Source organism: Hyposmocoma kahamanoa, unplaced genomic scaffold (assembly GCF_003589595.1).
Source record: "Hyposmocoma kahamanoa isolate Upper Pololo Valley unplaced genomic scaffold, ASM358959v1 64, whole genome shotgun sequence".
Classification (NCBI taxonomy): Eukaryota; Metazoa; Arthropoda; class Insecta; order Lepidoptera; family Cosmopterigidae; genus Hyposmocoma; species Hyposmocoma kahamanoa.
This window is the reverse complement of record NW_020653852.1, coordinates 3,242,935-3,260,820: the sequence shown is the minus strand read 5'-3', so window position 1 is coordinate 3,260,820 and position 17,886 is coordinate 3,242,935. Positions and strand designations below refer to the sequence as shown.

General features: G+C 37.0%; 1 protein-coding gene across 1 annotated transcript; it reads right to left on the bottom strand.

Moving 5' to 3' along the window:
* Nucleotides 1-1,244: 1,244 nt before the first annotated feature.
* On the bottom strand, nucleotides 1,245-15,115 carry LOC113230961 (L-dopachrome tautomerase yellow-f2-like). Its single transcript, XM_026465076.1, has 9 exons — nucleotides 14,935-15,115; nucleotides 14,657-14,860; nucleotides 12,622-12,743; nucleotides 10,939-11,162; nucleotides 7,988-8,099; nucleotides 6,490-6,570; nucleotides 5,400-5,510; nucleotides 4,073-4,287; nucleotides 1,245-1,418 (listed from the first exon to the last, which is right to left on the bottom strand). The coding sequence occupies exons 1-8, from the start codon at nucleotides 14,996-14,998 to the stop codon at nucleotides 4,096-4,098; spliced, it is 1,110 nt and encodes a 369-aa protein (XP_026320861.1). The 5' UTR covers nucleotides 14,999-15,115; the 3' UTR covers nucleotides 1,245-1,418; nucleotides 4,073-4,095.
* Nucleotides 15,116-17,886: the final 2,771 nt, after the last annotated feature.

Genomic DNA, 17,886 nt, shown 5'->3' with positions numbered 1-17,886 from the left:
TTTAGTAAAGGTTAAATTGGAGGTTCTTGTATCCAACATGGACATACATCGCTTAAGTAAGTGACATTCAGCGTGAGAAAACAAATTCTATAAATTTTCGAAACTCATTAAATAAATCAACTCGATAAATCAAGAAATTCAAAAATTTGCTTCGAAATATGTGAAAATTTACATTATAGGCAGAGACCACTAAACCATAGTTTCCCAAAGTGGCTCCTCCACTGGACGCTGGGGATTCCTAGGGGGCAGTAGCAATTGCGGGGTGTGGATGCTGTCCAAGGGGTGCTAGCGCATTTGAAAAAAAAACCTAATTGTCTATACAAACTACAGTACATATTATATAATTTTTTTCCTTGTGATTTTTTTGTATTAATATAAAAAATACGTATTTTCAATTATTTTTTGTGGTGGTAGCGAAACGTTTTGTGGAGGTGGCAGTGAAATTATCTTGCCTAAGTGGGCGGTGAGCCAAACTGAGAACCTATGCACAAAACTAATAAAAAAATACTCTGAATCAAAGAGACGGTTCAATAAATAAAAGAGAATGTTAACCAGGCAGCATTAGCTCCAGGCTTACTGCTTAACTAAGTCGGTTCCTGAGGTAGCTGCGCGGTGCGGGGAATGACAGTTTACGTAACAGTTATGTGGCGCTGCACACGGGATAATTTCTACAAGATTATTCCGACGATATTCAATGACAAGTTGACTGAAAAAAAGTGCCACATGGCTTGTCTATTCATTTCAATTATCAATTTTTGTACTTAATTTGAAATAAAAAAATTAAATTAAAAAAAATAAACGATGGATGTTATTACGAATAATGTAATTATCTTTATATATACATAATACTTAATTAACCATTTGGAAAATAAACAGCTTTTTGCTGCTGATGAAGCCTTTAACCTTTTTTCTTGTTTAGTTGTAGCAAGAAACACTGGGGATAGTTTCCGTACCATTGTATTGGAATAAAGATTAAATTTGTTCAAAAAGCAACTGTATCTTCTGTCTACATCGCTTTCCAGAATTTTCCACTGTGAGATTCCAACCAGTCCACATATGGAAAGACTATAATGTGTATGTGAGGCATATAGTTCCATGTGTTTGTGAGGTCGTACAAATTGGAGACAATAAATGTGTTTAAACCACAGGCAATATGTGGTTTAAACAAACAATATGGTTCCGTTGAGAGTTTACGTCACAAACCTTCGGTTTTTTAAATAAGGTCTATTACACACAATACTCGAATAGTAATTTGAGAACAATAAAACGCCGGTTATAATTTAGTTTAGTTTTTCTCGATGTACTACATATACACGAAAATAGGATACACATCGCTGTCTTCTGACTTCAGGCAAAACTAACACTTGAAAATATTTTCACGGCCACTTGTCTTCAGTTTAACAATTATTCATCTTGAGCTGTAACGCATGTAAATGTGGTTTTATTAAAATTTTATTTTATTTATTGAAAATACCTGTTGCATAAGGTATTTTACAATAGTATATGGGCTAGGTGTATGGCTAATGACAGGGTTCCTACATCATCGTTTATACATCATTAAATAATGTTATGCAAAATGTAATCGGCAAGTAACATTTAGCTGGTTATAGATGCCGAAATCACAAACACACAAAAGTCTCGCTTGTTGTTTAATGACAAAATAATGATATTAGTAATGATGTTAATAAGAAACTACAAAAAAAGTGATCCCTTCAATGCATTTACAGTATTTCCTGTTAAAATCGCAAGTGTATACTGCTGCCGTTGGTCGTGTTAGAAACGACTAAGATCACCGGATGAATAGAAGCGTTTTTAAATTACTTAAAATATTGTGTATAGTAGCTTTAAAATACTTATATATTTATATAAAAATAGTATACAGAAAATTATTTGTAAAGAAAGTTTGTCTTTTGAAAGCTGAGTGAGACCGTAGACATTGCGCTGCAGTGGCGCAGCAACCACGCGTCTTTAGTAAAATTTTAGTGAAGTAATTGTGACTGCAGAAGTAGCGCGAGTGACACGACAGTGGCGCTGTAACTGCACTTCTAAATATTGTGTGAAAAGTAGTAATGGCGCGGCTGCAGTGCCACAGTGGCGCCACTGCATTGCTTATATAAGCGTCTAATTTGAAGACACTTAGCACTAAAAATTTTCGTTGCAGGCGTATAAGCCATACTGCCGGATCTTTGATTCTAATTTTTCATGAATAATTTAATTTAAAAGTCTTTAATACGAAATATATTATAAGGCACATTTTCAGATCGTACGTTGCCGCGTGAGAAAGTTCTTCAGGACAAAGTTCTCTAAGGGCGAGTTAATAAAATGAAAAGAAATCATAAATACTACACCTACGGCAGTCACTGAGAAAGGGAACGGAATGTGGCTATATTTGGGAGAGTACTGGAATACCATTGACCGGGCATTTTTGACATAATGAATTAATAATTCTTCATTTTCCCTCTAAATTTGTAGCGCCCTTATAGGGTGTCACATGTATGGGTACAATATATTTAAAATCTTCATAAATGTTACAGGCAAATAAAGATGAATATACATAATTTTAAAATAGGAACAAAAATATTTTTAAGTATCTAAATCGTGTAGGTACATTTGTTTTTTTTTTCAAACACCAGCGTTTAGCCCACAGGTCCAGAATTATTACTTCAGTCCACTAACGGACTGAAATACCAGGGGTTGGGTGCCTGGAGACCCACTTACAAGCTCTGCTTAGTTTCAGCTCCAGTCTCCCAGAATACATTACTCTAAGCGTATATCATAATATGTGTCTCTACTATAATGTTCTTTTGTTTTATATTGTGGAGATAAATAATCTCAGTACAGAATACTAAAAAAACCGACCTCAAAAGTACGTGGAATTACATATAATTACCAATTTTTATTGAAATCGGTTACCGGAAAGTGCGCAAACCCGGATTCATCCCCTAGTTCGCCACTATACGGGACTTGACACAGGAGATAATATAAATCGATTCAAATTCGATCGACTCAAACTATATTGAGAGAGAAAAACGCCTTGAATTGGAGAATAGCAAAATCAACCATTCACATAATTGTTGCTTATAATACATTTTGGGCGCTATTTATGAAAATGAATATTCATGCGTTCTTCAAGCCACCCTTAGAGGTAGATGATTTTCTGCAAAATTAAATGGGACCACTATGGAGGTACCCTCTTTCTAACAAAAAATAATCATGAAAATCGGTTCACAAATACCGGAGTTATCGCGTAACATACATACAAAAAAAAACATACAGTCGAATTGAGAACCTCCTCCTTTTTTTGAAGTCGTTTAATAAAGAAATATTATTATTATTATACGCGATTTACATCCGAAAAAAATTGTTTCATTTACAATTATATATAATTTGTCGTGCATGAAAGTACATAACATAGGTATATCAGTTGAAGAGACCAGAGAAAGAATGGTTAAAGTCACTAAAATACATTTAAGGTTATTACTGCCATCCTGTTCGGTAAACGCCGAGTGTAATTTGCCCAAATCATAAAAAGGCTAATAAGGTTCAATGTCCTGAGAAATCAGCTTTTACTTTTGGTCATAAAAATGCTTGCGACTAAATGGTAGAAAAGTTAAAAAAGATTTATAAATATTTTTAGTCAAAATGGATTACATAGCGTTACATATAGTTGTGTCAGCATTGACTTTATTTCATAGTATTTGTGCTTGTCTTTTTCACCAATAATTAAGTTTTCAAATTTTAAAAAACTATTTTTGTCCAAAATTATCTTCAAGTAAGTTTGATTATTCTTTCCCTGGACTCTTCAGTTGGTAATATTGTTTAAAAGAGGACTCCACACCATCAAGCGTTATATATTTCTGAACTCTAGTGACATCGAACTTACCGATACACAGCGATATCGCTACGGTGTTGTTCATTCTATATCTTTCTATGGCTGACACATCATTCCAATGTCACCCTCAGATGTGCATAGGGCTTTTCTTTGTACTATCCAGGGATATGACCATCAGAAAATGATCGATCGTAACAAGTTAATAATCACAATCTTTTGACTAAGCACATTCGTAGTTACCGAGACTTTACGATGTTGCGATCTCAATTTATAAAATCTCTAACAGAACGTTTCAAGCTGAAACGGCTTTTACTGTTTTCACAAGTTGTGCCTTGTATTAGCATGCAGGCGGGCGCACTCATTATACGATAGTTCACGTCGCTGTAGTTCATCGTGTTGTAAAGAAATCGGGACTGGCGATCGCTTAGGATCCAAACATTGCAGTCTGCGTCCACCTACGAAAATAATAATAAAAAAGTTTATTTACTTCAACTTAGGCCTAATTTAAATATTAAATATATATATAAATATAAATGTAAATATACACTTGTGCTAGGAGATACGCTCTTCCTTACAACATGAGAATGACCCATTGTAATTCATTTTGCTTAAGAATAAGAATGTATTGACATTTATTTGACTAGTACAAATGACACCACACAAAAAAAAAGAAAAATAAAACAGAAAAAAATAAAAACATTTATGCCTACTGAAGACACAATACTTAACAATAATTTAAAATTAGGTTTAAATGTAATATGGTAAAAAAAAATAATACACACAGAAATAGTGGTAATTATTTTCTGTTTTGTAAATGCACCCTGTTATTTCTGTTTTTCTTTCTGTCTTCCATTGGAATATTTTTTATTTTATAAAATAAAACCTGTTTCCGTATTATTTATCAGTAAATTTATAATAAAATACTAGTTCTGTAGAAACTAGAAATATGTACACAAACTGTCAAAATTTCGTGAGGACAGTCAGATAAAAGGACAGTAGTACTAAAGCTCCTTGTGAACGAGTTCACCATACCTACTTCTACCCCCAAGCAGTAATGTTCATATTCCTATGTTCCGGTTTTGAAGGTTAAGGGTGCTGGTGAAATTACAGGTACATGGAATTTGTCAACTTATGTCTCAGAGTATAATAGTCAGAATTTCTAAATACAAATTTACATTAATATGAAGTGCAATTAACAGTAGAAACCGAACATGAAATTAATGTTTGTACATATGCTTGCAGGTTGAATACAACGACCTTTATCATTACTGTATTCTGGCAAATAAACGTATGCTATTCTATTCTATTCTAGTAACGGGCGTAGTGACGTGGCCCTCAGGTCTTTGCGATTTATAGCTCTGAGCAACTCTACAACTGTTATGGGTTGCATGCCGCTTAACACCAGACACACAACTTGCTTGTCCCATGTCTTGATATTATAAAAAAGGACATATATTGACTAAAGCAAATTGTGGAAGTACATTTTATCAATGGGACAAACTAAGCCGAACGTAAAAACTATGAATCCTGAAAAGTCGATTTTTCAGTTTAAATAACTGTCATTTACCTTGACATCGTTGGGAAATTCCATCAAAGTACAATCGCTGACAAGAACATGTACATTGTCCCCGTGGAACGGCTTATCTAAGTTCCAACATCCAACGCCGTTTTTATTCAGCTGAAAATGTAAAGATCGACATCTTAAAGCTCCTTCAATTCAAATTAGACGCTTATACAAGCGCTACTGTGGCGCGGCAGCCGCGCGTAGCTCTTCAGTGATTTTTAGTTCACTTATTGTGACTGCAAAAGTGCGCGCACGTGTCATGACAATGTGTTGCAACTGCACTTTCAAAACTATAAAAATGAGTAGTAGCAACACTGCGGCCCCATAGTGGTGCCACTGCTGGGTTTCTATAAGCGTCTAGTTTGTAGGCGCCCTAAGGATTTCGCGATTGCTACCATACTATACCATATACAAAATTTCAAATCAATCGGACAAGTGGAAATAAATAAAAAAATCAGTTAATTAGACCTAAAGAAACCGACCTCAAAAGTCATTCATCCCCTAGATTGCCACCCTTAGAGGTGGAATATTTTTTCAAACTTTTATTGGACCACTTTTGAGGTATCCTCTTTCCAACAAATCGGTTCACAAATGTAGTTATCGCGTAACGTACAAAAAATAATAATAATAATAATAGCGCACGCACTCAACATAGCCCCGCACTAGGGAAACCCTGTGTCGCGGGTGCCATGGACACACATAAACAACCACAAATTACACCCAAACTCACGAGAGAAATAAATGTAGGCCCTACAAATATTTCGCCCGGCCGGGGAATCGAACCTGGGACCTCTGCGTGGCAGTCCGGCAGTCATGGCAGTCATGGGAACCGTTCGGCCACGGAGGTAGTTAGAAAAAAAACGTATAGTTGAATTGAGAACCTCCTGCTTTTTTTGAAGTCGGTTAATTAAACACTTATTAATTTTATGAATGAGATGTCTACCTTAACTGAGAAAAGAGCTGCTGATCTTTAAACAGCTGAGCAAATGTTCACCAAACAGCTATCGCTCCGTTTGGAACTTACGATGCCGCAGACAGACAAAGGCTTTAACCATTTAACTGACCTCTTTCTGGGGTAATAAATAAACGATACCTGAGTGTAAAAGAGTACATTGGTACAAGGATCATAATCACATGCCGTAGATTGAGTGTTGGGTCCTCTGTCGCCGACTACCTAAAAAAATTTATTTATTTCTTATAAAGTACATACTTAATATTTCTCACGAATCATCCTCGAAGGACTAGATGTATGCTGGGGTTCCACCCCTATGTTATGGATATTCCAGGGATTTGTACGAAACCTTTCGAATCCACATTGTTATGGGAAACGGCTATGGACTGTAATTCCCTGCCTGCAGACTTGTCCCGTGAGCGGTATAACTTGAGCGTTTTCAAGGCGAGAGTGAATAGGCATTATTAAAGTGCGCATGCACCATTGCATCGTCCACTTCATCGTCACGTTCCATCAGTCGTTCCAGAGTCGATGTTAATTTTACTACAATCAGGTGGTCTTAGTCTTGCAAAAACGAGACCAAGACCGCTTTTACACAACATATAATAATAACATGTAATAATTCAGAAATATCGAAAAAGTCATAACATGGTATGAAACGCCTAAGTAATGATATCTAATCGTTTAGCTGATGGTTGATGACCTATCATATATATCTACCTACATTTGTAAGTGAGACGTATATAAAGAACCTTAATTGCCAAATAGTAATTTTTACTACAGACCATTACATAATACGCGAGAATATAGCTTCTTAATTGGGCATTTAAAATTAATTAATTTGTATTAACAATAATTATAACAAACTAATGGAGTAATTTCACAAAAAAATAATTGAATATCATGGTAATTTGCTAAACATCGTCACAGTCAATAAACTTCATATTACATTAATTAAAGCGACGTGTCTAGACAGCCGCTGGTAGCTGTAAAGGTACGGAAGGTACGGTAAGGAGTGAAGAAAAACTTTCATAGATTTCTCACAGATGGCGCTACAGCAAACAGTCTTTAAAAAACCAAAAATAAAGCTCTGCAAGAGTTCCTTGTGAGAGAGTTCGTCCAGAGTAGTACTGCCACCTTACCTATTTCTGCCACCAAGCAGTAATGTCAGCATTACTGTGTTCCGGTTTTTAAGGGTACTGGTGAAATTACAGGCACATAGAACTTGTCAACTTATGGTGACAGGCGCAGTGGTAGTGCCTACTCAGATCTTTGCAATTTAAAGCTCTGAGTGGCACTGTAACTGTTATGGACAGCCGCGTAGCTTACCATCAGGCACAACTTGTTCGTCCCGTCATTGATGTTATAAAAAAAACCATTGCATGATTTCCTCAAATTTAACGCCTACAGAAACGCGCCAGACGCGCCGTTCTTGCAGACTAGATTTTGTATGAAAAGCAAATCGGCTGCCGCGCCACTGCAGCCTTACTACTAGAGCGTCTAATGTGAAGACTAAAGTAATGTTTGTTAACCAATCTAAACTCCAAATGATGGACTTAAGGTCCATACTTCTCACCATTGACCTAATTCTCACCTACAAATACACTCGTACGTTCAGATAATTATTTCTTATAGTTACCTCAACAGCGTCAATAATATCTTCAGGCTCGACATTCTTTTGTTTTAACACTTTAGTCGATAACTTAAATTGCTTAGTACTCGACGTTGGGTGGACATACAGGTTACGATACCTGAAAATTATGATCTTTAAGATTCGGCAAAACGGATAATACCTATTTTAAACAGGATGGTTGAACCAGTCACACACCAGAGAATTTATTTTATATATTTAGGATTAATTTATACCCTTGATATAACAAAGACACATGTATGTGATCATGCGTCAAAAATTCTTTTAACACATGAGTCATAAAAATAATGCGACCTACTTGGCCACACAAAACAAATTATTCAAATTCAAAGCTTTTATTTCAAAAAATTCACCATAAGAGTGGTTTCAGACAGCGATTTTTAGCAGCAATGCAAACGCGCGCTCGTGAAACGCGCGATGGCGTCGCTACACTTGGAATTTATAGACGATTGCATGATGCATCGCGTTTGTATCAGTGCTTAAGAGGGAGCAGAGGAAAAATTCCTAATCTTCGATTTGATTTTAGAGGGGTATATCCACTTTAGAGTTAAAAATAAAATATTGTATGAGTAACTACACGATATATTCAGGCATAGACACTAATCAGAAACATAAAACAATAAAGTTTCCTCGATAGATAAAAATCACGAAATGACCTCTAATTTTCACATTTTTTTCGATTCATCCTCGAAATGCTACAGGTTATTAGGACAAAAATTACATAATTAATTATATTTATGCATGATCGAGATCTGTCACTACGGATTTTTTTTTAATCCCTTTAGTTTTAGAGTTATTCCGCTAAAACGAATTTGGTACTTTTAATGCGCAAAATTCAACATCTCGCATGTCACGCGAACTTTAGACATATATTTGTTTCACAAATTTGGGCGGAGCCAACGTCAAAACTTTTTTGGCATGCTCCCTCTTAAGGGCTCATTCAGAGGGCAGGCGCGGGCGCGGAGGTGGGTGCGAGCGCGGGTCTTACCGTCTTCCCTTTCACAGTGCCGAAGCGGCAACGAGCGGGTAGATCCACACGTCGAAATAGCAAACAGACGCTAGACGCTAGACCAAGCACTGTGAAAGGCATAGACGGACCGAGCCAAAAGATCTACTCGCTCGCACTCGCGCCCGCCGCCACTCTGAAAAAGACCTAAAATAGCGCGTGTATGTAAAGGTAGACGAATAGCGACTGCATCGCGTTTGCATCGTTTCTAAAACTCGACGTGTGTTAACCGCTACTATGGTTAGTACCCGAACACTTAAAAATAGTGTTAGTATTACAAATAACAATTATACTTCATTCTTATTGACACGCATTCGAGTCCAGTGCTCAAGAAACGACCCCTGGACCCTGAATGCAATAATACTTTGGAGGCCTTTGCCGCTACCACGAATTCTGCGCATAATAGTCGCAAACAGCATCCTGAATATATTATTATATAAAACATGTAGAGCGCTGAGAGCTTTATGGGTGTAGTTGACCCACAAGCTGCATCTTAGAAGAACTGACAGTATGCTTTAAATAACGCAATATTAACGTCGTCAGTATAACTCGCAAACCTACGGGCCAACATGTTGTCCAACGCTGCCAGAGCCCTACGCTCTTTTTCTATCTCTAGATCATCTTTTAATGACTCCGTGACCCAGTGCCCTATATATTTAAATTCCGTGAAACCTTTAAGAGGAATGCCGCACAATGTAACTCCGGGGACCGTACTATAGCTTTTGCTGCCCGCTTTAAACACTAACAAAACGTTATGTATTAATGTAAAATTCTAGAACTCTTCTATTTAAGCATAAAAAAATAACTAATTTCGTTAGTAGATCTAATAAAACTCTGTTTTGCGGATGTGGCGATTACCTCAAGGATGCGATTTTATACCAATTCACGCGCGTCAAGTTTGACACTTTGGACTTCGAACCGTTCTTATCGCAAGAGGCTTAGGCTCAATTTATATCGCGACGGAAGCGAATTTATGTAACGATATTGTACAAAGCTTCTTAAAGTTTATGATCAATTATGTAACGTACTAACTATTATTATTTTTTATATATAATATCAAGTGACGGGACGAACAAATCGTGCACCTGATGGTAAGCTCCACGCCTGTCCATAACAGTTGCAGTGCCACTCAGAGCTTTAAATCGCAAAGATCTGAGGGGCACTGCCACTGCGCCAGTCACCCTGAGACATAAAGTTGACGAAGTCCCATGTGCCCGTAATTTCACCAGCACCCTTACCCTTCTAAACCGGAACGCAGTAATGCTAACAATACTGCTTGGCGGTAGAAATAAGTAAGTTGGCTGTACTTCCCTGGACTCTTTCACAAGGAGCTCTACTGCTGATAAACTATCTACTACTACTAGATACGAGCCAAAATCTTCTAGTTTGTACTTTACACAATTGAACATAAAGTTCATTATACTATGTTACAAAAATTCGCTTCCATTCCGTTCCGCTGCAATATAAATTGACAGTGCTTTCAAATTAGACGCTAGTAGAAGCGCTGCAGCGGCACGATGTGTAGGTTTTTGTCACTTTTTCATATAAAATAAGTGCGCACTTAACCTCCATCGAAGTGACGATGAGGTTGTATGATTCTCTGAACGTCTAAGGTCGGCGTATTATTAAGTAGAGTAGGATATAAACTTGACGTAAACCACAATTTCCGTAATAAGTTGATGAAGGTATTAAGTAAGAAGCGTACAGTATAGTTTTGAATGCCTATCTGTGGCCAATCGCTCGTGAAGCGAGTTGTCAACAGTCTATTATGACCATTTACACGTGCAATATGTAGGTTGTTAAGTTAGCAAAGTATTGTACGGTGCAAAAACCGTATAGAGGTCGACGAGATAAAGCTATTATTTTCAGGTTTATGTTACTAATATGAGAAGAATATAGTATTTTTATTATATTTACAAACTGTATGACTTACCCATCTTTTTTAGCTCCCGTCAAAGCAGCTGAAGAAACTCCATCATTCCAATAAAATTCGACGCCGCCCACTTTGTATGACCCGGCGAAGGGGTCGAAACTAAAAAAGGGATGTTCCACCCTCCATGAGTCTTTTCTGCTTAAGCTATAAACTACAATTGCGTTTGAACCCATATCTGTGATGTAGGCATAGGCGTCTCTGCAGTTCTTATTTACGTCAACTACCTGCAAACAAAATAAGAAACAAAAACCTTTAAATCCTTAACCGTGTCATAGCATTTTAATTGTTTCTTCGAAAATTAACGACTGTGAAAGTGGTCAGAGAAAATCCTACATATACATTTGCAGTGGACAACATGCATGACGTATACCTAAGTTTTCAGCAAATAGGACCTACCGAAGTCAAGTCCAAACAACAGCTACAAGAAACAAATATCGGTATACCCAAACTGAACGTCACCTAGAAGGCTATTATTCAAGGAATCTCTATTGTCGCCTTTGCTTGCCCGCTGAGGTCATCGTGTCGACAAGTGAAGCATTTACACTAGATCGATAAGTCGCCCTCGCTTGCCCGCCAAACGGCATTTTACCCAATATAATCATAAGAGGTGTTTTTGATGTCTGCAGTTTGCTGCTGAAGTCGATCGACGAGTCAGATAAGTGTAATCACTATAGTCTACCATACAAATTTCAAAGTGCCGGTCGCGCCGTGTCCCAACAAGATTCGCGTACTGGGGAGTACCTACCTATCCGATCTATTTGTTGCAAGTTTCGAACGATTTGTTGTGTCCTTGCCATTGACTTACAAATAAATGGATGACGGGTCTAATACATAAAAACCACGAAAAAAATGTCCCAAGTCAACCTATTTAAAAGTAATGACATGTAAAGGACTATAAAAAAGCTAAAACGTTGAATTTAAATTATAATGTCGTCGCAGTACTGTCTAATTTTGCTTGCTTCGCTGTCAGTCGAACAAACGAATACTAAAGCGTGAATGACGCTCTGTATACGATTTTAACGCCCTATAAGTTCGGACACTTTTTAGCGCGGACCCGACATCCATATAATTGTAAGTCAATGGTCCGTGCCTAAACTTTTTTTTTATGATTTATGAAGGCGACAGTCCACTCGGTGTAAACAGCTCGTCGACTACGCCGCGTTCGTCAGCTAAATTCGCTTGCGGTAGTTGGCATGGCAAAGCAATCTGCCTAAAAGGGGGCATCCATTATCGTGTATCGCAGTCCGCCTTGCCGCCCGCCGCGTAATGCAGGATTATAAACGTAGTAGTAGCGTGCAAGCCATCCTGCAATCTTGCAATGCGTCCTGCGAGACTCCTTACGTGGGCCATACGCAGGATAGTGTGTGAGCAGTCTTCTGCCTGCGCGGAAAGCCATGTAGGTAGTGAATGGGCCGTTTAAGCCAGTCGACCTTGTGTAAACACGCTATTAAATGGTCTCGCTCTTGATAAAAATAAAATAAAACTTCAAAGTTAGTTGACCCTAATTATAGATAATTTTTGAAAATATATTGACATCTTAGAGAAGGCAATATCTTTTGTATTTATGCTCATGCTATGTCTGCAACACTTCTCCCTTGTCCTCTAAAGAACCAAGAAACTCCTTTCTTGTGAGATTTTCATTCTTCACCTTATTCATTTACAGTATCATAAAAAAAAACTTACAATACTAGTGAGAACTGAAGAATCCATGATAACATCGTCATGGAGCTCGTATCTCTCGTCCAGCATATTGACGTTTAGGTTGTACACAACTATAGCAGGCATGGTTATCTGCTTCACCTCGTCTGTACAATATCAAAGTTAAATTATTACTCTCGTGTATTATTTTAGTACACAGTGACCGTAATATTTCTTTTAGTAGACAATTCTGTGTAATAATTATATTTTTTTATAATAGTAAGAGACTCGAATGGACAAAAATTAATGTGAATTTAATGAAAAACTCAATTTATATTCCTGCTGGAAGTGAATTTTTGTAACGAAATTGTACAAAGCATAATAATGAACTTCATGTCAAGTATAATGTATAAACTAGACTGTGCAAAAATTATCGGGAATACGCGCGACCATTTTTTTGGCTCGTATCTAGTTTGCATGTTACATTTTGTAATGGTTTTTTAATTTTTTTTTATAATATCTAGTGACGGGACGAACAAGTCTTGTGCCTGATGGTAAGCTACACGCCTGTCCATAACAGTTGCAGTGCCACTCAGAGCTTTAACTGGCAAAGATCTGAGGGGCACCGCCACTGCGCCCGTCACCCGGACACGTAAGTTGACAAGTCTCATGTGCCTGTAATTTCACCAGCACCCTTACCCTTCAGGATCGGAACGCAGTAATGCTAACATTAATGCTTAGCGGCAGAAATAGAATGTAATGAACGAAAGAACGTGACATGTAAATTGATCTTAAATATTGTTAATGTCGCCTGTGCCACTTTTTTCAGCCTAACTCGCTTGCCGAAGAGGCGGCAGTCGAGTCGGTGTAAACACGCCGTCAGTAAGTAATGCGAGTTTACGGGGCGCCAATGAATTTGTGAATGTGTACAAAATTTGCAACGGAATTTCATTTGAATAGCATCGCGGCAGATATTCAAACCATATTTGTATTGCAAAAACGAGTCATTCGTTCTGTGTACCGTCTAGGCTCTCGGGTTTCTCTAAGAGAAAAGTATAGGGAGACTGGTATCATGACTGGGGCATCACAGTACATTTACTCAAATATTTTAGAGTGTCATCTCTGGCTCCAGAATCCACACAAATTTGATTCAAAGTGTATTCCATATCATTTAAGTTTATTTGAAAAGAGCAATCCCTAGAGTTTCTTGCTCGTTCTTCTAAGCAGGGAAGACAATAGCTTAAATGTGACGTTTTCAAGTGTAAATTTATTTTACCTATGTAATAAATGATTATTTGACTTTGACTTTGACTTGATCATCTGCTCGTAAAAAATAAATACGTCGTATGCAATAGACATGTAACCAGGCAACATCAAAACGCAGAAAATGTAATGTAAAGTGAATAGCACATCAAGCTTGGCACTTTGTACTTTGGACCGTTGTTATCGTAAGCGGCGTAGAGTTGGATTTAAGTCTTAAGTGTAAAGCTTGACGTGCTCTTGACCCTGTAACTACTGTACCTGTCACGCTTTTGTCACCCCATTTAATAACCGAAGACCAAACCGTATCTGTAGAAAGCCTGGAAACTAAGACGTTCAAAAACCAGCCACTGTCTTTCTTACTGATGTTTTGTGTAACAGTTATTTTATTGATAAATCTCTTACATTTCGTTGACATACATACATTATTTCGTTAATGGCCTTTGTATATGTACTTATAATGCTTTACGTAAAAGTATAAAAGCGGTTACACACGTCGACTTTTAAGCAGCGATGCAAACGCGTTGGAAGTGCACGACTGCACCGATGCAAACGCGCGATTGCATCGCTATACTTGGGATTTTTAAGATGCAATCTCGCGTTTGTATTTATGCAATCGCGCGTTTGCATCGTTGCTGTATAACTACTCTAATAGTAATTAGACCGTGAAATAAATATGTACACCTGTAGAGCTAGCATGACAGGGCGACACTTGCGCATTTTCGCTTAGAGAATAACAATATCTTGCGCTACTATACTCACGCAAGTCGCGTCCTGTCGTAGGGTTAGCCTACTGGTTAGGTAGTTAAAATTAACTTACTCGCCATATCAGCAACCCCGTTATCAACAACCCACAGTCTATCGCACGAGTCGACGTGTATTCTAAAAGTGGACACGATTGTTGCATTAGAGTTAATATTGGATGCACTGTCTGGGAGATACCCGTCCCGCCAGCTGGGGTACGGATGGAGGGGACAGTTTTGGACACAGTTCAGGGGTATGTAATTTAGCGTGGATGGGACACCTGAAAGAAAAATAATATAAGTAACGAAATGACTGAGGCAAATTGCCTCGAATCCTAGTTGCGCCCCACCATACCTTTTTTCCATCGAGGTATCGTGATGAAAAGCTTCGACTTCCATCTGGCAATTCCAGTCGGCATATTATTCTCAGGAATAAATTCCTTTGAAGCGATTGCCTTATCTCGTTGTATATCATTTTCAAACGCCAAATCTATAGTTTTCCATTGAAACTTTGGAGGCACTAAACCAGTTGCCCAAGGCAAAAACAGAGATAAGTACACAAAATTATTCATTATTACCTACTTATTTAATTTTTATAATTAGAGTAACCTGAAAAATTATATTTTTTTGTTGTTTTTATAAATCATAATTGCACATTAGACGACTTTCCTCATTCTGAACATTGACTTACATTCTGAAAGATATTTTTGACTTTTCGCTTGTCAATGCTTTTCGCAGAATTTTGCTCAATACTGGATACGGAAACGGCATACAATATTATTTTTTATACGCGTTTTGTTAGCAAAAATGTAAGTTACCATATCAGTCAATTTAACTAAAAATATGAAAGTACATACAATAATTTGATGTACGTTTATCTATTAGATGAATAATGGTACATTGTACAACAAACAGCAGGTATTGAAAGCCCATTTTAAACATTACATTTTTTATTTAATTGTTAAAAAGAATTGATTTTACTAGCATGAAAAGTAGAATATACTTCTTATAATTTTTTTTATATGAAATAAAGCCGACTGTAATAAAGGTGCTTAGAAATCAAAAAGTCCACAGCCTTTTATGGTCTTGTCACATATTTGGCGCGAGACGACAGCAGGCGGCACTTCTAACATACGGGGCGGCGGGAGAGTAAAATTGAAATAAACCATTAGCGCCTAATTTAAGAATAATACCACCTAGTTTTACAGCACATTATGTGTGTGTGAAGAAAAAATGTTTACCCTTATTTTCTCCAAGATTTTGCAACAACGAAACGCTTTCTCCCAACTGTCAAACTGCGCAGTGAGCCAGATGTCATGCTAATGCTAATTGTTTTTCAATGATTTTACATTAATGATGACCAATAAAATAATACATTGAAAGAGTTACTCGGTGATACACTGTAAAGAAATATTATCAAACGCCCCTCGTTGTTGTTTAGCGTTTTAATTGTTGAAAATGTCGGAAGAGAAGGAAGAAATAGAGAATGGCGACACATCGTTGGCTGCAGAGACTTCTAGCGAAAAACGCATTGGCTGCGCTCATTACAAACGCAGAGCTAAGTTTGTGGTGAGTAAGATTTTCCATTATGCTGTAAAATAGTTACACAAGTCATATTTGTTGGAATTTTTGGAAATATTTTGTGGTTCAATGGCCACACCGGGTTCAAAACACTCGACGACTATATTTATACTTCTGCGGCGCAAATCTTCGAGAACGGCTGAATTGCAGATTTAGAAAACAATGGGACGTCAATGCAGGGAAAATTTTGACGGATGAACACGTGTAATAGAAGAAAGAACCAATTTTTATAATAAAATAATAGTCAAATTATTGGCGCATGCAAACAAGGTTAAAGTTAATGACCTTAAAATCGTGCCAAAAGGTCAATGCTGTATTGTTCACGTGTATTTTTTCAGTCGTTGACCTTTATCTGCTTATTGAAAACACTTTTTGGGTATGTTGTACTTTTTTGCAAGTTTCTGCGGTGGTGTAGTAACATACAAAACTAAGATTTCCATTGTGTTTTGTGAACATTTTATGGTCTTTGCCTGCCCCAGTAAACAGGTATGGTATATATATACATGGGTAATTTTTTGTTTGGACCTATTTTCAGTGGCAAGTATTCGAGTATATTATTGTGAAATATTACATAATATTTAAAGTTATTACTTATTACACTCAAATATTAAATAACGCTGTGATAATATACTAGAATATTATTACGCATTCCAGTCTTAAAGGGTAAACATGCTGGTGAAATTACAGACTCATGGGACTTGTCAACTTATGTCTCAGGTTGATGGGTGCAGCAGCAGTGCCCCTTAGATCTTTGTGATTTAAATGTCTGAGTAGCATTGCAATTGCTATGGACAGTGTCACTTACCAACAGGCCCACGTATTGTCCCGTCACTAGGTATCATTAAAAAAAATAGAATAATAAAAATTGCCACCAAAACTAGGTATAGAAAATAAACATGAGAATTATCCATTTGAATTGTACAACAATAACAGGCTGTGCAAGAAATATATGCTGTATCTTTTTGAAATTATAAATAACTAAGTACACTATTTGTAATTAAAATAAGTAGTGCAAAATTACTTATACAAAATATAATCACAAGACAACATGAAAGTATTTCAAATACCTATTACAAAATACATTTTTATATCTCAAATACTGTCCAACCATATGCATGTTGTCATCTTAGAGTGATGAGATAGTTAAATTATACCTATTAGTTTAATAATATATTTGAACAAGTTTTTCTCCAACAAAATTCACTCTAAGGGAACGATATGTGCAAGAGGCTCAGCTTAATCTGTTTCCCTGCCACTTGAAGAATCATGCATCCACCAAAACACATCATCTAAAGAGGAACATTTCTTATAATCTAAGTAACTAACCAAATAAAGTTTATCAAGTAATTGAAGCTAATCAATCACGTTAACTACCTCTATGGCCGAACGGTTACCATGCCGGAGTGCCATGCAGAGGTCCCAGGTTCGATTCCCGGGCCGGGAGAAATATTTGTATGTAATTTAGTTAGGTGTAATTTGTAATTGTCTATTTGTGTGTCCATGGCACCCGTGACACAGGGTTTACCTAGTGCGAGCCTATGTTGAGTGTGTGCATTATTATTATATTATTATATTACATTATTTTACACTATAAAGATATCTTTGTTGGGAAATATTGCTGAAATTCACAGAATACGTACTTTATCTCCATAGCCATCCTTATCAGAATATTTTAATGGAAATTTCAAAACAATTTAGTTAAGTCATTGCTCTGTTAGAAACGAAT

Coding starts and splice junctions, on each gene's coding strand:
- LOC113230961 (XM_026465076.1), bottom strand. CDS start 14,998: ATGCCGACTGGAATTGCCAGATGGAAGTCGAAGCTTTTCATCACGATA. Junction 14,861..14,934: donor GATACCTCGATGGAAAAAAG/GTATGGTGGGGC, acceptor TTTTTCTTTCAG/GTGTCCCATCCACGCTAAAT. Junction 4,288..5,399: donor AATTTCCCAACGATGTCAAG/GTAAATGACAGT, acceptor TTATTTTCGTAG/GTGGACGCAGACTGCAATGT.